Raw genomic sequence first — 23,218 nt, 5'->3', positions numbered from 1 at the left:
TGTTCAAAGGGACTGTAACACCTGTATCCTCCTTCTCAAACATTTGCACCAGAGGCAGGGGTGCTAAAAGCAGCAAAAGAATTGTGATTAATTTATCTTTTTTTGCATTAGTAAAATGGTAAACTATTACTTACCTCTCAGTTTTATTCTCATTAGATATTAGGGAATCAAAGTGGCCACTAGATACTTGCTGAAACTGTTGAGTTCAACTTGGAGGTACTTAAGCTTTGTCTGGACCACCATCTTTTGTCTGTATGTTCATATAACAGCCATGCTGAGGAGTATTGGTATAGAAATATTTTTGTTCTGCTCACTGCTTATGATTTTTTTTCTATATACCACTAGAAATGTTACAGATATTCTATGCAAGGCAAACCAAAAGGTTTATATTATGCGGTAAATTTCACAAAGATGTTAATATGTTTTTTCTTTATAATGGGCTAAAGATGTAGAGAGAGGTGTAACAGATTTCTAGTAACACTTAAGAATGGTAAACTTCTGAGTGTGTATCCCGGTGTGCTGTAGAAATACATACTCTTATTTAGGTATCAACATATGGTGGAATCTTCCTTCAGGATTTCTTGCATCATAACTCCAAGATAATATTGATCAGTTTATTTTAAACTGTTTTGTTAGAACACACTCAAATATTGGACCAGGTTAATCCCAGGTGTAATTATATGGACTTGGATACAAAACAGATCTCAGTGTTATATTTGGGAGGGGTCATTATTGCTGCGTGCACTGATGTTGAAGCAGGACTGTTTTGGATTATTTTGTCCTTAAAGAAAATATTACTGAACTCATTGTAATCCTGGTTTTTCCACCCTATAGCACACTTAGGTGTGACTACCTGTACTTTTATCTACGGTAACACTGCTTTCTTCATTTCTTTCATGAACATAGGAGATATTCAGATACAAAGCCTTACATAAATGAACAATCATTGTATACCAATGTTTCCTGTTAGTGACATGCTACAAAGTGCTGTTCTTGTCACTGCGCCATACTGAAACAGTGATTCATTGTTAAAGAAATTAGCCCAAATGAAGGGCCTTGGTTTTGATTTATCTGACTTATCACAGATTGTGCTGGCAGCTGAGAGTAGAATGAGGTCTTTGATCGATCCAGAAGAGAGGTAGAATGTACTTGGCAGAAATACAAGTATGTCTCTGCCTTGCCTGGGAGATGGAACTCTAAGGCTGAGAAAATTATTTGTGCTTCACAGTGTGGTCTGTTTTGTTTGGTAATAGCTCTGAGCTTTCAATGAAGATGTGAACTGAGAGGACTTGCAGGCTGCTGGGCAGCCATCATACGGAAGTGCAGCAGGTTCCCATCAGTGTGTTGAACTTGACTGAATGTCTTCACCATAAAGCAATTAAATTTTTTCTATTCTTTATAAAATTGGTATAATTGTTTGGCAGCACCCACAGTTGATACAACGACACTTCAGGTATAATTAGTTAAAAAAAGTTAATTTTTCTGAATGTAATGATCTTTGATGTTGAAATGATTCATGTCTAAGATCAAAAAGAAATGTTGTCTGAAATAGACAGTGTCCAGTTTCCCTCCAGGGCCTTAGATTTGTCATGATAGACAAAATCTTTCCCTTTGGGTTCTCTGAACCTGGAAATTTATTTCTCACTTAGTGTGTCTGTCATATGCTGGGATATTTTGCAGGTCATTTAATGTTTTATTTGTGAACAGTCTACCCCAAGGTGCTAATTAGCTTGAATAATTACATATACATAGAATGCTGTTTTTCTCCATAAAAATAAATCTGTGATTGAAATGAATTTAACTGCAAACTTAATTGTGAGCATCCTTGATTTCTGAAAACAGCAGGATAATAGCAAATATTTTTGAGTGACATTTTTGGTTTTAACTAAGTATTTGTAACTTTTGAACTGTTAATACCACTAGTCCTTGTTACTGTTTTGTTACACGAAATGTTTAAATATTTGTTATTTTCCACAAAGTCTGACCTCAATATCTGTTTTTAATGGTTAGTGTCTTCATTTTATGATTGTAATCAACTGGTTAATTTGCTTGTTTACTGTGTATGCTGAAACAATGCCTTTTGTGTGTTTTACTTTGATGTATGTGTATTATTTGTGCCATGTTGGGTGTTCTTTTTCTGACTTGAGCCCAAAGGTGCCTGAGCAAGGAGCACAGGTCAAAGCATGGTTGCTGAAATCTGTTGCTTATGAAACTAAGCAGTGCAAATGCAAGTTATTTTAAGTTTTCTTTGGGGTGTTCTATTTTTTTTTTTTTACATCAGACTTAGATGAATCAAGTCTTGAGGATATTTGTGGGTACTAACTAATAATGACACATCAGTTTTAAATTGAATACTGCTTCAGAAGTGGCTGCAATAGAAGGAATCGGCATGATCTCCCTAGACTGATGTAACAAAAATGAACACCAATTACAGCGTATTCTATCCACTGGGACTTAGCCCAGCATTTTGTCTAATTACGGTATGAATTCCACAATGGAGAAAGCCCTTTTTCTGTAAAGAACTAATTCCCCTAGAAATACAAAAAAATCTTAAAGAACCCTAATTATGCATTTCTCAGTAGATAAAGAGAGCCAGCCAGTGCCTGTGCCTGCCTCTTACCAGAGCAAAAGGGGAAAAAGTGGGGAAAAACAACAAGAAAACAACATAAAACAAAACAGAAAAAGGTAAAGGATTACCCAGGGAGACAAGGAGGGAATATGGAATGGTTAGTATCATCTCCTCTCAACCTTTATCTAGGCTTCGTTTAATATAAGATCTGACTGTTCTGAGCCTAAGAGCTTTACTGTCAATTGGAAGTTGCTAGATCTATTGGCATTTAATTAATGAATAATGTTGAACTAGAGAGATGTGATAAATGGCAGAAACAATGTTCTGCTATACCCCTAATAAGTCTAGATATACCCCAAACTTGCTTGGGTAACCCAGATTGCTCAGGCATGCAGTTAGCTGTGCGTATTGTGATTTGTTATCAGACGTGTTATAACAAGAAATGGGTTGCTTGAGATAGAAAAAGGGTAACTTCTGTCTTCCTTATGCCCAGTCCTAATTTTCACACTGAACTGCAGCACAGATTTGGCTGGACTTCTGGAAATGTGAGGTGTTAAGCTCTAATTGTTGTTCAAAAGACGGCTGAGCAGCAAAAAAAAAGTCAGCATCTGAGAGAAGAGCTGTAAAGCTTCTTCTGTACAATACAGGGTGGTTATAGATAAGAATTATAGAGAATATACTGTAATCACTCAGGAATGAGTAGCCACATGTATGCATATAATGAAGCATCTGTTTATTCTGAGTTTTTAAACCTGCAATATTTAATAAAAAGGCAGTTTTTAACAGTGAATTTGCCTAAAATGTCTTCCCCAGCTGCCTGATGAAATTGAGTCCAAACTCTTATCATTCAACAGGAAGGTTTCACATCCTTAATAATGATCTTTCAAACTAACTTGCAAGAAAGAATAAGCAGCCATCCCAGGAGGAGGATGACTGCATGTTGCTTTTATTTGCAGATTGGCTGCCTTAAAAATAAATAGATAAAAAAATAAAAAGTTACTGCTGAAAGGTTATACCTGGGGAAGTGGAAGACAAGTATAGCTGAAATTAATCACCTCAGAGACAAGCAACAGCTCTCACTGCTTCTTGGCCATGGAGACACTTGTTTGCCATGTTTGTCTTTCCCCAGGAGAGTAGCTGATTCTCTAGATGTCTTTGTCTCCAAGTCTGCTACTATATGACACTTCTCCCTGTTCTTGATTTCTGAGTTGAATCATGAGTAGGAGAACATTAAAGCCACATATTTATGAATGCTTCTAACAATAGCCAACCTTAACTTTCCTTGTATATTGTATGGATTACTGTTATATATCATGAGTAATGTGTGCATGCATAAAGTAGGCTCTGAACTGAAGTTTTAATTGTATCTGCTGTGTGTCTTGCTCTGTCAGCTGCTTTTGAGGTGTAAGACGGTTCTCAGGTTTCCTCAGCAGAAGGAAAAAAGAGGCAAAGTTGCCGAATTAACCAGTATTCATAAAATTCAGCCTTTGATAGGCAAGACATCATCTTTAGAGGTGTTGTCTGTAAGTGTTGTCTGAATGAACAGCTTGCTTGTTGGTATGGAAGGCAACTGTTCATAGGAAGGCCTTCAAGAGGACATCTGGTCCATCCCACTACCTCAAAGCATAGTAAGTTCTTCCTAACATCTTTGTTATTTCTATTGTCCAGCATGGGCACAGGGAACACTGAATTTCCACTAATGTATCAATTTGGATATATTTTAATGCTTCCAAGCATAGTGAAATTCATTGAAAAGGTGGAATTTCACCAAATCTCACCCAGGCCAAGTGTATATATGCTTGTTGTGAATGCTTAACTGTATATCCTGCAAAAGGAGACCCTTTCTGAGCAGTCTGAATGTGGAATTAAATAGGACCATGGGGCAGTGGTGAGCCTGTTAGCAAACTGGTGCATACTTCCATATAAAAGCCAAACAAAGGCAAAACAGCCCCAGTATTCTGATCTCAGTGGCTCCTTCCAGAGTAGCTTGCAGTTGCACATATGGAGAATGTTGATGTGCTGCATTTGTCAGCTGTCCCTTCAGTATTTGTTATACTGTACAACAATGAAAAAAACTTCAAAATTTAGTATATAATGTACTACAACATTAGGCAAAACCAAGGATGTTCAGAATGCTCCTGTTTTGTTGTATGCTTTCAACAACAGTGAATGACATTTCTTTCCTTCTGGGTGCCAGCATGTACCAAGTGCAAACTGGTGTGATGTTACCACCTGGACTTGTTGATCAAAACAGCGTTGTAAGGACTGTTTTGAGACTTATCAGGTTCTGGTAGCACAAAAAAAAACTATAAACAACAGTGAACTTGTGTAGGTTTAATTCTATTGTGACAAGCTGTAAGATTTGCTTGTGGAAGCCTCCTACTGGCTTCCTGGGATATTATGTACTAATTATGTCTCAGCTATTTTGAGAAGTTCCTGGTAATGTGAGGATTATGGAGTAATGTTCGAAAAAGTGCTGCACACTGACTACAGTGAGCATGAATTAGTTTGAATTAGGGTTGCGAAGGCATAAAGTATAAAGCAGATTATCCTCATTTAGCTTCAGCAGATGGTAACCAGGTTTGTGTCTTTCAAACTAATATTACAAGCTCACATAGCCTTAAAAAGCCGCCTTCAGTTGCACTCTGTGCCACAGCATTGGAAACAACTACGTGTTAGTTCTGAGACAAGGGGTACTGGTATGTTTGATGTGTAAGGGACATATGTAGAATGGTGGGTAGGTGGTGCAGAATGCCTGAGCCTGTAATACATTCAAACAAAGCTCAGGGGTTTGTGCCGTCCTATAGGTAGAGCCAGTACTTGCTTGCCCACGAAGTTCAAAGGTAGCCCAAGTGCAACTTGCTACTGAATGTCTGATTTTTCAAGGAAGAATGTGTCTGTCTAATGTAAGCTCACAGGGGTGCCTGTGGCATGTAGAATTCACCCAAATGGGTGATTCTTACTACCTCATCCTCCTGTAATGCTGGTGGGTACATATGTTCTTCATAAAGCCACAAGGAAATATCAGCCAGTAGCTACTGATGTGCAAGTGTTTCAGGACTTGAAGAGTAAAATAGGTTGAGGACAACAGGCTAGATTAAAAAATGAGTTTCTTGCTTACTGAGAAGAACAGATGTCAAGTAACAAAGCATGAGGTCTCATTTGACTTGCATGTGCCAGGATGCTGTATCTTAATTGATTGCTGATAAATGGGGCTTGTGAGTAGAACTTTGATCTTAAAGACAGGATAAATGTAGAGAGAGTCAGTTCTGGAAGACCGTGGCTATTAGCTTGATCAAATTATAGTTTGAAAATGGGTTAATAAATCTAGAGGAGAAGGAAGGGAGGGAAAGGGCTCCTGAATTATTCGTCATTTGTTTCTCAGTTGACAAGTTTACACAGAAATGAAATGCAAGTGGGAGTATAGAGAGTGTAATTTCATAATTACACATGAATTGAACAGATGTTTCCATATAATATCAAGATCTGTTTTTATATCTTGGCATTACCTACATCTGGACAAATCCAAAAAATCCAAGACTCAAAATTCAAATTGAGTTTAAGGTTATTTTTCACTCATGGCATCAGCAGGAGGAGCCTGCTCCTTCCTGATCTGCTAACCTGCTTTAATTCTGTAGCTGTCTATTTGCACTGTTATGTTACTTCATGAGTAGTTATCACATGTTAGTGACAGATGAGGGCATATTTCTTTTTCTGGTGTAGATGAGGCATGCAACAAAGTTTTCAAGTGTTGATCTTCCTCCACAACTGCAGAATGGGGGAGGTGGTGAATTTAATAAAATAGTCGTGTTTTCTACTTCTGAATTGCTGTGAAGATGGGAGCAAACTATTGTAGTTCAAGCACAACTTACAAAGACTGTTGGGGGGGGGGGGTGTCTTCTTATGGAGATACCTTCCTGAGGGCAGCAAGTAATTAGAAATGCATTGGTACCACCTGGGCCTACTTCTGCACATGAGCTTGCCTCTGAGTTTCCCCCCCTTGAGAGCATTCTGATAGCAGTACAGAGCAGTCAATGACTCACAATTGTTTGAGATATCCTTCTTTATTTTTGATTTTTTTTTTTTTAATTAAAATTTTTTTGGTAGTAGATAAATGAAAAGGAAACAAACTGGTGAAATGATGGTGGTATGGATGTGATATTTTCAGATCCAGCAAATCTGTGCAGAAATTACAGTTAACATTCCTATTTGCCCACTTATATCCACTCAGCAAACCCAGGTCAAAGCACCTCAACAGTCTCTTCTCTTTCAGGCATCATGTCTTGAACTTTACAAATGCAAGTAAAAGGTGGGGGGGAGAAGCATACTTTTGTTTTAAATAGGAAATGCAAGCTTTAAAATTTGCTGGCATTGTACAAATGAAGCACTCAGAGTGCCTCTGAGAATGTAGATGTTTCAATGGACTAATACTTTGTTTGAAATGAAGTGTAAAGGAAAACTTGGGTTTTTTGTGTGTTAGTATTGTTATTTGAAAATATGCACTGTTTATCTAACATATGATCTAATGATATATAAATGATATGCTGAATAACTTTTAAAGGGTTACTGGACTCTTTTGAATTAACAAGGCAAAAACCTAGCCCTGAGTCTTTTTCCTAGGGTCTGTGATCAGAGTCATGAACAAGCTCAGACACTGATACTGTCATTTTTCATTAGTAGGCTTGATATTTTTTGTTAATATTTGGATCAACTGCTTCTCATAAATAAGGCTTTTCCAGAGATAGTGTGCTGGAAGGCTAATGTTTTAGATGCTGATTTGGTATGAAAGTGTATTTGAATAATAAAAGAATTACAGGTTTCAAATGTAGCGTCAGGTAAAATGAGAGTTTATGCAAAGCAAGCTGGATGCTGACACTCTGCTAGACTGCACCCTGATAACTGAATACATGACATGTACCGAGCCAATTTAATCTGCACATGTTTTCATTACACTTAGCCCTTTGAGGAGAGGCTAAGGAAGCCGGGGCTGTTTAATCTGGGGAAAAGGAGGCTGAGGGGAGACCTTGTCGTGCTCTTCCAGTACCTGAAAGGTGCTTACAGTGAGAGTGGGGCAGGTCTCTTCTCACTAGTGACATGTGACAGGACGAGGGGAAATGGCCTCAAGTTGTGCCAGGGCAAGTTCAGGTTGGATATTAGGAAGAACGTCTTTACAGAAAGGGTAATTAGGTACTGGAGTAGGCTCCCCATGGAGGTGGTTGAATCGCCATCCCTGGATGTGTTTAAGAGCCGTTTGGATGTGGTGCTCAGGGATATGATTTAGCAGAGGGTTTTTAGAGATAGGGTACTGATTAGGCTGCGGTTGGACTTGATGATCTTCAAGGTCTTTTCCAACCTGGGTAATTCTATGATAAGTGTCACTGACTAACATAGCAGTCACATGTCTTAGCTGGGTTAATAATCAAATTGTCATGACGTAGAATTTGGACTCTTCTGCAGTGCTGAGAGTAGCACTCTTGGAGGAGCCAACGGTCCTGCCTGCTGATCTGTGTCGTGCCCATGGCAGAAAGCTTGAGGGCATCTAGCTTTTTACCTTTTTTTCTGGGCCAAGTGTATATGGCTGCTGTATTCCTCTTGCACAGTCAACATGCTACTTTACAGACTAAACATTAGACTAGGTTAATGTTATGTAAATGATGCTATTCAATACAAGAAAGCAGTTTTTAAGTAGCTTTGTGCTAAGTACATCAGTGTACCAACCATACTTAGTATGGATGTAACTTGTCATTCCATTCTCCCCCACAGAATTGGCTAAAAAAGCTATTTCTCACCAGAACAGCTCACCCATATGCAGACTTACAAGTGTAAGTGAAGAGCCAGTGGTACACAAAGCATCTGAGAAACAATTTATTGCTTCTGACACTGACCATGGAATCAGTGTCACCTCTAATTTTAGCAGTGTTTATATGTGGGGAGTGTGTGCTTTCCAGGCCCTTAGAGGAAAAAGTTAATTGACAATAAGTGTATATAAAAGTCAAAAGTAGCAGAGGATTCTATTACCATGTTAGAGATATTCTGTAATAGAGTAGATAAGCTGGGTGAAATCCATGCCCATCAGAGGTGTAGCAGAATCTTGTTCAAAGTTTTTCTGTAAGATGCAGTGGAACTGATATGCCATATTTGATTCCATTTTTTGCATCTACAGAAATACGTTTCTGTGTATCTTTCATAGGTGAGAGGATTGGGATCAGGTTGTTGCTTCACAAACTCAAGTAAACGTATCCTGGTAGTTCAGTTAGAACAATGAGGAGATATTTGAGTCCAGCCCTGTCTTTTAGTGCTCAGTCTGTCTGCTTTCTATCCACATGTTCCCTACTAGTCTATCTTCAAAGCTGTTTACTCTGTTCATTATTGCAGTGCCATATTTTTGTATTTCTTTAATTTTTTTCTGGAGAAAAATAACTAAAAAAGCTTGGGAAGAAGTCATCTGTCTTTCTCAAGGGAAAACCCAACATGAATATGAGACTGAATGTTATTCTGAGTTTGTCTGTTAGGAGAACAATGTCCATCTGATTCCCAAATGTTACAATGCATTTTAGTTACCAAGTGATACTGGGAAGGCTGAAAGATACGACTGTATCTGTATTCTGCTCAGTTAATTTAAAGGAGAGCAATGAAGTAGTAGAGTATGTTAACTTTTTTTTTTTTCTCTCCTGCTGCTCATTTCCTGCTGTTGCTTTCTTTTTATTTTATAACTTTTTTAATGAAGTTTTCTTTCTTCTTTTATAAGTGCTCTTTCTGATATCTGTACGGGGAACAGTTTAATGTGAGAAAGCAATAGTTCCAGCAGGCGATGAAACATTTGTATACTTCTGAAACAAATCTGCCATTCAAGTAGGAAAGATGTTTCCTATTATCATTCTTAAATAGGAGAAATGTCTGAGAATTTCCAGACCACCAGTTATTTCTGTATGTGCCCTATAGACTTTCTGCACTTACATCTCCTAACTTTGAATAGTCTCTTCTCAGGTAAAGAATGTAAAGGCAGAGAAATAGGACAGCTAATACAGACTCCAGTACACGTCCTGGTATGCATTTCTATGCGTTTTGGCTTTCCTGATTACACTTTCTATCATATTCTGCAAGGAATATGAGTCTGACATCAGTGTCTTTCATAATGTAAACTTTTTCTTAGGATCTTGCAAGCTTGTTGCCTGGTCAACAGCCAGTGGGTCCTAGCCAGTCAGTGTCTCAGTTCATGACACCAGGTATTCTGTGCTGCTGTTGATGGTTATGCAGTAAGTTATAGGGATCATATAGGTGGGCAGAAGTTCCTTCCACCACCTCTTTTCCTCAGGGTCTCTAAATGGTAGGAATCCTGAAGTGCATTTCCACATCTGTGAACTGTTGAGCATTCTCAGTGCTCTCTGGAGGTGTGGTGACTGGGGAAATAACATGCTTCAGGCGCAAAAGCATAGTAAAAAGCAATAGGAGAAGGATAACCAGAAGTGTTAAGAACAATCCCACATACACATAGAGACCAGAATATTCATCTGCTTTTTTGTCTACTTCTGTAGCCAGAGTTGGAAAGTGAATGCGTCCAGTCAAGTTTCCATGGAATCTGAAATAAATCTCAGTCATTGCTGTCAACTTTGCTACATTTTCTCTATTTACTTTCAACTTTAATGTTTTACTTCACTGGTCTTGAAAAGTAGGTCAAAAGAAGAGGCTTAAGACAGTTGGTGATATGTCTTTTTTGTAAAATTGAGGAAGAAATGCTCCATTCTCTTGTCCTCAAACTGTTTTACTGTTAGCAGTAAAACAAACTGTTTTTGTTAGCAGACTGCATGAGATAAGCCTTTGTAAATCATTGTTGCTACCATAGTGATAACAAGTCTTAGACTTGTATTTTACACTGCTACCAATCTTCTATTTTGTCCTCAAAATCCTTGACTACTTCTTCTAGTAGGTCACCTCCTTTAGAAGGTGAAATGCTTTGGTTCTTCTTTCAAATTGATCTGCAAGGGGTTGCATAACTTTGGTCTTTGTAAGTGCTGTTTTCCAAAAAGAGCAACTTTTCTGCTAGCTTTTCCAACAGCAGGTGGTTTAATCCTGCAAGAGATGGGGAAGCTTGGAGTCCGCTGGGAATCTTCTCTCTTAATCCAGGGTTACTGATGCTTGCTTGGAATATGGAGTTTCCAGTTTCTTATAATGTATATTCAAACAAGTTGACTATCTAGAAGGAAAAATGAGAGAGAAGTGAAACCAAGTTCAAAAATAGCCTAGCTTGTATGTTATAGCTTTAGGTAAGAAATGAGTTTTATCCCTTGTCGCCCTCCGAGCCACTTAGAAACAGCACTGAGCCTGATCTTTTTAATTGGAGACTTGGGAGGAGAGGAACCTTTATGAGTTTCAACAAGGGCAAGCACAGTAATAACTGCATGTGCCAGTACAGGTTAGGGGCTGACCTGCTGGAAAGGAGATCTGTGGAGAAGGACCTGGGTGTGCTGGTGGACAACAGTGTGCCCTGGTGACCAAGAAGGCCAATGGTATCCCGGGGTATGTCAAGAGAAGTGGACAGCAAGTCAAGGGAGGTGATCCTCTCCCTCTGTTCTGCCCTGGTGAGGCTACAGCTGGAGCACCATGTCCAGTTCTAGGCTCACCAAATCAAGAATATTCTCCCCAGGTAACCTCTAGAGTGAGTTCAGTGGACAGCCACAATGATTATCAGGGGCCTGAAGCATCTTCCTAATAAGGAAAGGCTGAAAGATCTGGGACTGTTTAGCCTGGAGAAGACTGAGTAGAGATCTTGTAAATATCTAATGAGCAGAAATCAAGTGCATGGGACCAGGTTCTTTTCAGTGATGCCCAGTGACAGAACAAGGGACAATGGGCACCAAGTAGAGCATGGGAAATTTCATAGTAACGTGAGGAAAGACTTAAGGGTTACAAAGCACTGGAACAAGCTGCTAGAGAGGCTGTGGAGTCTCCTAGTCTCCTTATCTAAAGATGTTTAAAACTTGCCTGGATGCTTTCCTATGTAATCTACTCTAGGGAGCCAGCTTTAATGGGGGGAGGCGGGGAAAGGAAAGGGGAGGTCAGATGCTCTCCAGAGGTCTCTTCCAAACCCTACAATTACATGATTCTATGAAGTTTAGAGAAAGGCCATGTAAGTCTAAATGTTACTCTGATGGTAACACCTGGTTCTTACTTAGAGGTAAGAGAAGGCCTCACAGTCTATGGATTTGGATGTCACAGAAGCAAGTAAGAAGAATCCAGCCAGTGCCCTCCACCATTTGTTTTCTATTGTTTGTCAGGATCCCCCTCTTCCTGTTCCAGGGTATGCTTGGCTTTTAGTATCAGAGCATTTGGGAGAAAAACAGTTCAATTTAGGGAATGTTGGATCATGTCCTTCTTGGTAATAGGCTGGGACATATTTTTGATGGGAAAATAGCTCATCTAATTTCTGTGTAGATAATGGATTTTGGGCAGTGCTTTGAGTAAGATAATGTGAGTAAGTATGGCAGAAAATGGGGACTCAGTATTTTTCTAGAGTCTTACCCAAAATCTTTTGAGCCTTGAAAAGTGGGGAATAGAAAAAAGGAACCTACAGATTAGGCAGAACTCTGGGCTGCTTGTGCAAGTCAGAGTGAGTATCACAAATATTTTCAACTTTTATAGACATGTAGGCAACGATACTACACAAATGCTTTTCTTCTTCTTAGCTTAAGTAGGAGAGGCTGGAATCTTGAAGAACCTCTAAGCCATCTTCTAACAAAGGCAAAGCTTGTATACTTCTGGCCTGTCAACCTGGGCCATGATATCAAAACTGTCTGACCAGGACTGAACAGAACAGGTACATTCTTCAGAAGACATCAATCATGCAGGACTGGAGTGAGAAAGGCGAGCAGTAGAGATGAGACATGAACTTTCAAGAAGCATTTAAGTTTGACCAGTGTGACTTAACACTTCCAGTATCCCCTAGGTATGGTTGAAAAAATTTCTCCTGAAACTCTCTTGGGCATGCAACAACTGGGTTGTCAGGGTACCTATAAACAGCAACTGAAGTAAAGCATTTGCATTGTATTTTTGGAGCAAGTCTTGCTTTTTCGAAATACTCAGTCTGCTGCTGAACAGCTTGGAAGACCTTTAGATCTGAAAGCTTCAGTTAGGATGTAGTGGGGTTTTATAGGGTTTCCCTCCCATACACACACCATTTTATGAGTTCTCTGAGCAACTGACTTCAGGAGAAAAGGCAAACATTAATAATGCAGCCACAGCTCTATCAAATTGAGTAAATTAAGGAAGACTTCAGATTGCAGCAATTCCTAATTATATGTGACTTTGGGTTCTTTAGAATAAAATACTTCAGGTATAGTAGATGTCTTCGGTTTTAGAAGAGAGAATTCCTAGTCCTTCAAGATTTTTGACTTCTTTGATTTACAACCTCCAAAATAAAGTAACCAGTCCCCTGTGATTCAGGGATATTAGTATGTGTAAGCCTTCCCACTATGCTGTTAAGTTGTAAACATGAAAGATGTCTATAAAATTGCCATTAGTTGGTAATACAGTGCTGTTGTGCTGTTAAGGACTTGGTGACTTTTAATATCTTTATCTGACTGGAGGAGACATGCAACAGGTTCCTAGTGTAAGAAACAAGACAGGGAGGCAGTTTGTCTGTAGTGAATTCACAGTTTAGACAGAGAGATAAAAGGTAAAGTGTACTTCATGAGTGAGTGGTAGCTTTGACCTGTGTGCCCTGAGCCAGATCCCTCATGTTTCATGTGTCTGGAGGTACCAATGGATATGTCTGTGCTGAACCCTGAGGATGAATTTGGAATGTATGCTTCTGTTCTCAGGCTCCTGCGGCCCTTTTGCTTCTTGTTGATCTAGGTACTGCAAGCAGACTCACAGCCCTTGTGGATGCTGTATTACTGTGCCCCACCCCTCTTCATGTAATAAGGCAGGTGGAAATTATATGTCCAGTAACCTTCATATCATTTTAAGTCTTTGTACTTAAAGTAAGATTTCCTTGATAATGAAATGTAGTCAGTCTGGAATCTGACATACATGCACTGAAGCATAGAGCAATGCCCATCTCATCTGCTACCTCAAAGAGCAAAAGTCAGAACTGGTTTCTCTACTTAAGCCATTTAGGCTCTATCTTCCTTTATAAAATTAGACCGCAGAATGCTGAGGACATTAATCTTAAGTTCAATAATTAACTATAAACCAAGACCTTGAATTGAGAAAGCTCTGCTAATTAGCAAAAGGAGTAGATTAATAGTAGAAAGTATTAGTAGGGAGTTGGCACAGCTTTCATTTTTTGTAGTCTCAACTATAGAATTGTCAGGAGCAACCAACTATTCAGGCTATTAAAAGCTGTGAAATTAACTACATCTTTTCCAGAAATAATTCAGTAGCTCCAAGGAGCACCAAAGATTTCTTCTTTTCAGTGTGCCAGTTCTCAGTGAACACATCTTTTTTTGGATGTTAGTAAATTCAGCTTGAACTCCCTCATTTCAGAAATGCAAACATGAAGGCCATGGAAATCAAAGTAATGTGAAATTAAATGAGTACACAAAGGTTCTACAAAACCTGTGTATAAAGCAGGTTAGTATATATAACTTTGTGTAACTCATAATACTACAGACAAAACCTCCCTGGCTACCCTTTGAAGACCACCAGTACGTGGACAAATAAATTAAGTAGAGATTTATTATAGAGCAGAGTAGCATAAATGGTGCCAGAACTCACTGTGATCAATGTTCTTCATCCAGGCTTTGTTGTTCTACTCTGGCTGGACAATGCATCAGTTTCTAAGGAGCATCAAGCACTGTTAATGCTCACTAATGCTCAGTGGATACAGACTGGTTCCAAACAGGCACTTTCTTTTTAGCACTTTGTGCCCATTTTTATGCAAGGATTAAAAACAAACAAAACCAACAAAACTTTTAACAGAAAGCAACAACAGCAAAACAACAGTAATGGAAATAGATGCCCCAAGCAAAACACCAATAAGGTTTCTTCTTGAAATATGTCTCACCAAGAGAGCAAATCTGTGAGCCAAAACTTCATGGGTATTGCAATTACCACCCTCCCTCTGCAGCTTCTACTATCAAGATTTTCCCTGTTCTTGGGAAGCCTGCATGGCCCCTTTGTAGGTCACAGAGTAGCAGAGAAAAAGATTTTCCCCCAAACAATGCAGACAGATAACACAAATTTGTTTTGCAACTCATGCCTTATCTCACTCATTTCCTTTTACTCCCAGATTGCTTTAAGTGTCACCTGCTAGCAAGGTGTCTCTAGAAGTGCAGGCAACTTTCGAGTTCTTTTGCTTTTCCACCCAATACTAAAACTATTGTGATGAGTAAAGTGGGACGGAACAGGATGATTAGTCCAAAGCAGTTTAAGGTGCTCTGAGCTGTCTGACAAGCACGGAAACATTTCTTTCAGAACACAGACACTACCAGGTATATTCTGTCCAGGTGACTTTTAGAGATAAGACAGGGTAGATGAAATGCAAACAAAGCATTAAAGTATCAGTTCCATCCATGGCTTGCATTTTCTCTAGGGAGTATCTGAGGGAGAGGAAAGGGGGGAGTGTCTCTTATTTCAGTGGTGGATGGTGTTTTTTTGTTCTTATGCTGAAGTGCAAGATAGTATGGTAGTGTCTAAGCTGTGACACTGTATAGGAAGAGAGCAATAAAGCATAGTTACCTTTCAGAAGCAGGAGTTTTGGGATTAGGCATTAGAGCAGCTGGTTCAGACCGTGATCTTGCTGGTGATGTATCAATGAATATCTCCTCCTAGGTAGTGGGATTAGTACAAAAAATATTTGCTGTCTTACTGATGGATTCAGGATATTGTCTTTTTAGCAACAGATATGCCAAATGCACTATCTTCTCCTTTGCTCTTGAATTCATGTGGTTTTAATGTCAGATATGGCTCTTATTCCAAGTCTTGCTGTCAATCTACAATCTGACTCAACAGCACTAGTGCTAATGCCCTGTTCTTCGTAGGCAATAGGAGAAGACGACAAACAGATTTCTCTTTGTGTGCTTCACTGCTTGGTTGGAAACAGCGAAAGCCAGCAGTTCCCTCCCTCAGCAGCAGTAGGCAACAGTCAGAGCAGAGAGGATCGCAGCACTCGGGTGCTGCTGCATCTTGGCAGCAGGCGAGGAGGGAAGGGAGGGAGGCTGCCAGCTCATCACTCAGCGAAGTTTGTGCAAGGTTCTTCTTAACCCTTTCATGCTTGCAAGTGGTAAACAAGACTGAGCTGCTTGCTAGTTGCGAAGTAAGATGCGAGTCAGGAAGAAAGAGTATCAGATCAGTATTTTTCTGGCTTTCTGCAGAATGCAGAGGTTCTGCTTTTTTGGGGATTATTATTATTTTTCCTTTTGGGGGGATTAGTTTCTGGGGGTTCCCAGCTGGGCTCCTGTTTGCAGTCACAGACAGGTGTCACTTGTCATCTGGGCCCCTCTAACATTGCTCTTTGACACTGTTGCATTCTGTTGTGTTTGTTTTCCTCTATGCTTAGTGTCTATTGTTCTGGGGAGGTCTCTGTGGCTATTTTAGCTTGCAGTTCGTTTATCCTCTGAGGACTTTGGAACTGTTAATAAGCGTACCCCAGCTTGAATGCCTTGTGGGTAGAAGTGTTTTTTTGCTTGAAGCTCAGATCTACCTACAGAAAAGAAGCAGGAGGAGCTGAAGTTGGTGTGGGAACCCAAACAATCCTGATCTCAAGTCGCTTGACTGCTTTTATTACCTTGCCCCAGCAGACAAAGTGCAGGTGTTTTGTGTCCCTGTTCCAGTTACTATATGAATTAAACAGTATGGAAATTAAAACTTTCACTGTGTGCACGTTTCAGGAGGGTGTCAGAGGAACAAGATTCCTTGCTTCACACAAGGTGGCTCAGTTTTCTGGGGAGCAGATGTCAGTTTGGGATGTGCACAATGGACCTCAAGGTTTTACCAGCAGCGGAGCGCAGCTGGAGGTGACCAGCATGTAGACATGGAAGCTGCAGTTTGTGATTGCAAACCACTGAGCTGCGTGTAGCTGGATTTCACATGCAGCCTGACTATCCATTCCCTGTGTTCTCTGCATCCTAAACCTGACCTACAGGCCCACCATTACTGTTAGGTTTGCGGTAGCTTCCAGGGACTAGAGGCTGGCATTCACGACCTGTGCTTTGGACACTGGCAACAATGTTTCCCTCTGGAAAACGGGTCCCACACAAATTTGGGAAAGAGTATTTCATTACCGTGTTTGAGACAAACATTTTATCCCCTTAGAACAGCTCTCTCCTGGTGGTTCTCTATCTCAGCTGCCTGAGCAGAAGGGCCACGTGGCAGTGGAAAGCAGAGCTGCATAAGTCTTTTATCCTTCTGGAGTGGAGGAGTATATTATAAATCCATCCTTCTATGGGCTTCAATCTCTTGAACTCACAAGCACATTGTATTATTGTAGTGTTGCAGTATCTAGGTAAAAGATGGTCTTCCATATCTCTGCACTGGGAAGAACACTGAAAACCAAGACTTTATGAGGCAGATTTGGTTGTTGATTTTTCTACACAGTTCCTTTGTAATGCCACGTGTAGTGCCTTATTTTGCAGTTTGTGCTATGATTCCCTGAATGTGTATTCTTTGCTGGAATCTGTGCAGTTTCTCTTTTATCAACAAGCTACCCAGTGACACCTTCAAACCCTGGGAACATGTTATTTTATTTAAGAACTGAGTGCACTATTTAAATAGAAATTATGTTGCTGGTTGAATTATGAAACTCAGAAGAGGCAGACAGGCATGCATTGAAATCCTGCAGCCCAGCTTTCTATGTAATGCTAATGAGCACTGCTGAAATGAAAAGATCTCTCTTGCCCTGCAACCAAGCTTCTCTGCTCAGCTCTTTTTCCCTTTGTTGATTTTGTAGGAAATTATCTCTCCCTTTTTGTAGGGCCAAGCTGCTCTTTGCTGGATGGGCATACTTAGATTTCTTGTTTCCTCTGTAGCAGGGTATAATAAAGATAGTTGAATTTCAGATAATGTCACAATTTATACCAGCTGAAGCTAATGATTGCTTGACTGATTGATTGCTGAATTCCTGAATTGTTCAGAAGGATGTAAGGCTTTATCTCTATGTAAATTTTTGGAAGAATCACCAACAGATTTGTGTGACATAAAGGTATACAAATTACTTTGGAAATACACAGATGTGAATCCAGTGAAAATAATTTTTTGAGTTTTCAAGCAGCCATTAGAAATGTAAAGGCTGAAGAGTGAAATCCTTATTAGGTTCCTTCCTCTGCACTGCCTGACCTGTGCACCAAGTGTTGGCCAGTTAATTTTATACACCTTTCTCATAAGACTCCCACTTCTGTAACTTTTGTATTTTCAAGACCCTTTAGAGTTATTCAGTCCCTCAGTGAGGTGTAGGCACATAACCTTGATGAGAGCTGCCAGGCATCAGATTTTCAGCAGCTTTTGTTGCTATCAAAGCTGTGTAGCTGTGCAGTACAGCTATCCATAGGACATCTCCTCATACAGGTGCCCAGGCCTTCTCCAGCCATGAGATCCAGTTCCCAAGGTGCCCAGACAGCGTTAGACCTCTTACATGGAAAAAGACCCGTTCTTTCCCTTTCCTGCCTTCTTCATCTCCTGACCCAGCCATCCATACAGGTGTTGGGATGCCCCTTGTTGCCATGAGGAGAACTAGATTAATAGAACTGCCTGAGGTTCAGTTGTTCCTCTAAAAGTCAGAAGGTTGCTGGTTTCTGCCCAGAACTGTATAAATGCTATTAACAAAAGTGTAAATCACTGTGGAAAAGATAGAAGAACAAGTGACAGCACTTAGTGTCTGCTGTAATTGCTTTTGTTTGAATGTATTTTGTCATTTTAGCCATGTAGTAGGAATGCTGAGTCATGGCTTGAAGCAGTGATTGAGCGCCTGGTGGGAAGGCAGGGCCAACCCAGGGGAGCTCAGGTACATACAATGCAATGCACCTGAGTGACCAGAAGGTGTGCAGCCAGGGTCTGGTCCTTCCCAGACCTCATTTAAGGGTTGATTTAAAAAAAAATAAAATAATAAAATAACAATAAAAAATATATATATAAATCTATCAATACAAATTGCTACACAAATCATGTGGCCATGTGTCCACTGCTCCAGAAGGGCTGAGCACTTTTCCTCCTGTGCATTCCCATGCAATCTTGTTTTGCCCAGTATAGCATGCCTCAAAATGTTCATGTGTTTGGACTGAGAGTTTTATTGTTTTGAAAGGCTTTGGGCTATTTTGACAACTTGGTTTTGTTTAGAACTTCGTTCTTCAAAAATACTGCAATGGTTTCTTTTATTTATAAAACCTCATTCTCCCACAGATAACTCAAGAAATTCTGCCTATTGTGATGCTACTGCTAATTTTAAGGAATGTTTCTAATCTGATTTGCTGTTGTCAGTGAAGGACTGTTGTTGTCCCACAGACAGAATTCTGTCTGAAATGGTTCTAAGCTTCATTTTCCTGAGGAGCTTGTGATGGTTGTCATTGCAGACCCCCTGACGCTAGGTAAAGTTGATGGACTATAACACAGGAAGGGCCAGATGGGAAGAGCAGTGTTGTATGAATGACCCTTGGAGTGAGGGCTGTCTAAAAATCAGGTTCCATGTGAATCCAAATTGCAAGTTCTTAACAGTCACCTTCCACTGAAGTCCCACACAGGTTCTTGTGGGTGTTGAAAATAGTTGAAAAACGAGCCAGAGATAGAACTTAAACCAGATACTGTTCTCCAGCTCATAGTCTAGATTATGGAATTTGGGTAGCTCCAGAAACTAATTCTTCCCATTTCCATAGTAGGGCTTGTGCCCCAGGGAAGACTTGGCATGGACATATATGTCAAAACCATCACCTGATCTGTGTATGTACATGAAATGTGTGTGTTTTGGTGCTCTATGTAGATTTTCTGAGATTGTGGATATTCTCAATGGAGCCTGAAAATATACTTGTTCATTTTTTTATCTCTACATTCTTTGCCCTGAGTCTTGCTCCATGCTTAGGCTGTGGACAGACATTGCCTTCACTGACAGTATTGTTTTATGGCAAGTGAGTGAGTCACACTTGAGCTACTGGATGTGCGGTTACCTCAAGGTCTGTCTCAGTCCACCCCAAGCAGGACCTTTTCTGTGCAGGGAACCCTTGGACTCTTGGGGACTTCGCATGGTTTTCTGCTTGCAGGGTTGAGGATGTGGTTCCCTGAAAAGCACTTCATAGAACAGATGACATTGCAGTATGTATGTCTGTATCTAAAACTTTTCTCAACATGTGCCTCTCCTCTTGTTACAGTTGAAGGTACCACGAGAACTTGCCAGGCAGTGCTGTGGTTATGAAGTAGAAAGCATTTTCTTTAGAGCTTATTCTGAACAAACTTCCCTAAAGGTGGAGTTTGCTGTTATGCAGGGCGTTATTTTGGTCTGAATGCTGAGCTAATCAACTTAAGCATTTATAAACTCACTACTGGCAAGGACTCATGACTCTTTACTTTCAGGATCTTTAAAATATGATCAGATATCTTGAATTCTAACCAAATCCTCACAGATTGTAAAGCTGAATGCACAGTGGGTAGAGTATAGGGAATGCTAAGCTGCAAAACAGTTAAACTCTTCTCTGAAGTCTCAGATGTCACGTTATTTGCATGATTCACAGCTAACAGATGGGTTTATGCCTATGTTCGAGGGGATCAGTTTTTCAGCTCCAGTCATTAAATAATAATTACAACAGTTTATACTGTAAGGAAAACAATTTTCTGATGACCCCATTACATCATTTATTTTTTTTTTTTAATTTATTTCTTTGGTTAGTTTTCAGTCCAGTCTTGAGGAAGAAAATCCCCTTTTTCAGTTCTCATTTACAAAATACTCTGCTGAGGGAACTTTGCCCACCCACACACTTCAACTTTTCAGATATCAGCATTTCCACTCAGATCTGGATGAACTCTTTCTAAACCCATCTGGAGTAAATATGGTTGAAATCTTTGCACAAGGAGAATTAAAAAAGAATACACCAAAAAGCAGTGGTAGATGCCAATGTTGCCATCTCTGCTCAGCTGCCATTTTTTCACCATGATTTTGAATAAACCCACTATGTGTAAAACTGTGCTATTAAAGGAAAGCACAGTAAAGATGTCAGTGTACACTGTCAAATGTACAAATAGTTATCATAGTTTAAGCTAAAATGATACAAAATCAAATGTACAAAAGCCATTGCTGCATTACCCAGCTAGCATGGCATTGGATTAAATCTTCCAAAAATTGAGATTATTTTGTATATGTCTGCTTCAAGTACTTTCATTTGAAGACAATCAGTCTAGCCTTGCTTGCTAGAGCAAGGTACTTGATAAACTGTACCATGGGTCTGAAAGTGTGTGGTATCAGTGCTGCTCAACCCCCATTTTCTCCAGCTGTCTGCCTGTGAATTCCTGTACAACACAGGAAAATTCATCTTAAAACTAAGGTGTTCCTTGTGGTCTCTGTATGCACAGGGATTCTGGTGCAGAGGGATATAATGCCTGCTGAGACAAATGTCAAGATCACAAATGTCTGGTGCTGAGGCTTGAATTGTACTTAATGTGGAACTAGGGGTGAGCGCTTACAACATGGTACTTATAACTGAAAAAAGTCAAAGTTATTAGTGGGAGTAATACCTGTGCTTCATGCTGTTGCTTCATAAAGTAATTGCTCAGGAACCTTTCTTTAATCCACTTCCCAGGAGTTGATCTTTCCCAATAGTAGAAATTCTCTCTTGCCATGACTCCCTCAGTTCTTCTCTTGCCTCTGCCTGAGAACATCTATACCTTAATATTTGCCGTTTATGGCTGAAGAGCCCCAGAGATCTGTGCTGTGATATAGACACCATATGTTGCCCTGATCCTGCATAACAGTATCTCACTTTATTCTACTACACTGAAAGAGGAGGAAGAGTTATGTCAAATAAAACAATTTTGAAATCTATGATTCACAGGATGAAAATACACTATTACTTCTCAGCTCAGGTACAATATAGTAGGAACAAAACATCACCAGTGATTTCAGGTTAGCTGTGAATTTAAATGCACAGTGGGTGCTTTTAGAATGCAGAAGAGGAGCAGAGCAGGTAGCATGAAGAAAATTGCACAGTGTGGCTGTGTTTGAGTTCCCCCTGGTTTACTGGAGGCATCTTTGTATGGCAGCTTTTAGCATCTACTTCTTTCCAACAACAGTGAAGACAGGATGTCAGCCTAGATATTTTCTTAGTCTCAGCTGTAACAGCTGTTGCTATATATTTATGGCACAGCTGGGGGGTGTTTCCATTTGTTGCCTTTGTCTAATAGTAGTCACAAATTGCTTCTTCTTCAACCGCTGGGTCATTAACAGAACAAGCTCACTGGCCAGTTCTGCTTAATTACTATCCATTTTTGGGGAAGCAAAGTTGCTGTATGACTGTGTGCTTAGTTAGTGCCTGAATATTAATAGCCCGTTCGGTTTTTCCCCCAAATCTATGTGTCACAAAAAAACACATTTCCCTTCTGACTCCAGTATCAAATTGTCTGGGAAGTCACTGTTCTGTGAATAGACTGGACAAAGACCTTATTGAACTTCCCTTCTTTTTAATCAGAAGACTGATCTCTCCCTTTATTTTTAGCATATTATCAACAAAAGTTGCCTTATTGCTTCACTGTTTACAAATGAAGATGTTTTCAATACAGATAAAAACTGTCTAGAAAAATTCTCCACATGGCTCTCCTTCATGGCACGCAGCATGAAGTCTCCTTCTCTTTCCACGTCCTAATACCTACCACATCCTGCCTCACTCCACACAGCCTCTCTTAGTTTCCACTGAAAGTAGGAGGTATTATTATCTCAGATTATCCCCCAGATTCACATTGCCAACCTCTCCCTGCTTCTTAAAACCCAGACTTGTCTAGTGCTTAGGCACTGAATCAAAATACCAACCACTTAGAGATTTTTATATTATGCTAAGGTGATGCTCTTGAAGAGGTTTCTTGTCCTGGGAAGCAGCAGGAAGTCTTGCTGGGCTGCAGTGGCCAAATAAGTTGTTAATTCCAACAGGGGAGAAGACTGAAGAGATAGTTTATTGATGCTGAAAACTAGCTTTTTCTCTGGCAGATGCCTGTTATTCCAGTAGCTGTTCCATGTACCAAGATTAAAGAAAATATGTCAATTTTGGGTTAGATCTGCTCTCTATACATCAGTGTGACTCCACCGGAAATACAGAGGCATTCAACCCTTCCCCTGACAATAACTTTAGGAAACATTAATTTGTGTCTGTGTCTGTTATGTGTCTATGCTGCCTTCTGTAAAGGGCGAATGCTTCATTTCTATTTCTTGAAGAGATAGCAGTTTTCTATTTTACTTCCTAGTGCCAACAAAACCCCCCTTTCCCCACCATAGAGTTTTAGTCTTGTGCAATAGGATGAAGCACAAAACCTCCTTCTGCATGCAGTTTATTGTTAACATTTCTTCCTGCTTCAGCTGCTCTTCTAATGACATGCTCAAAATAATCAAGAAAAAAGTAATAAGTGTACAGATAATGCAATGAACTTCTAGTCTCTTAATCTGTAACTAAACCACATAAAATGTATGTGATTTTGTGGGACTGTCAGCAGGGATCAATCCTATAAAAATTATCCTGAGAATAAGCATGT

The 23,218-nt window shown here is 39.9% G+C and overlaps 2 protein-coding genes across 5 annotated transcripts in view; one reads left to right on the top strand and one right to left on the bottom strand.

The window, feature by feature from the left end:
- The window catches only part of DCX (doublecortin), a 127,118-nt gene that overhangs the window by 4,884 nt on the left and 99,016 nt on the right, over window positions 1-23,218 (top strand). The gene's annotated exons all lie outside the window — the stretch shown is intronic.
- SERTM2 (serine rich and transmembrane domain containing 2) lies at window positions 7,517-10,413 on the bottom strand. The gene has a single exon (XM_072336733.1). It carries the CDS (start codon window positions 10,166-10,168, stop codon window positions 9,890-9,892), a length of 279 nt encoding a protein of 92 aa, XP_072192834.1. The 5' UTR covers window positions 10,169-10,413; the 3' UTR covers window positions 7,517-9,889.

The sequence above is a fragment of the Excalfactoria chinensis genome, chromosome 4 (genome assembly GCF_039878825.1).
Source record: "Excalfactoria chinensis isolate bCotChi1 chromosome 4, bCotChi1.hap2, whole genome shotgun sequence".
Taxonomy (NCBI): domain Eukaryota; kingdom Metazoa; phylum Chordata; class Aves; order Galliformes; family Phasianidae; genus Excalfactoria; species Excalfactoria chinensis.
Note: the sequence above shows the minus strand (reverse complement) of the source record. Positions and strands in the feature narration are given on the sequence as shown.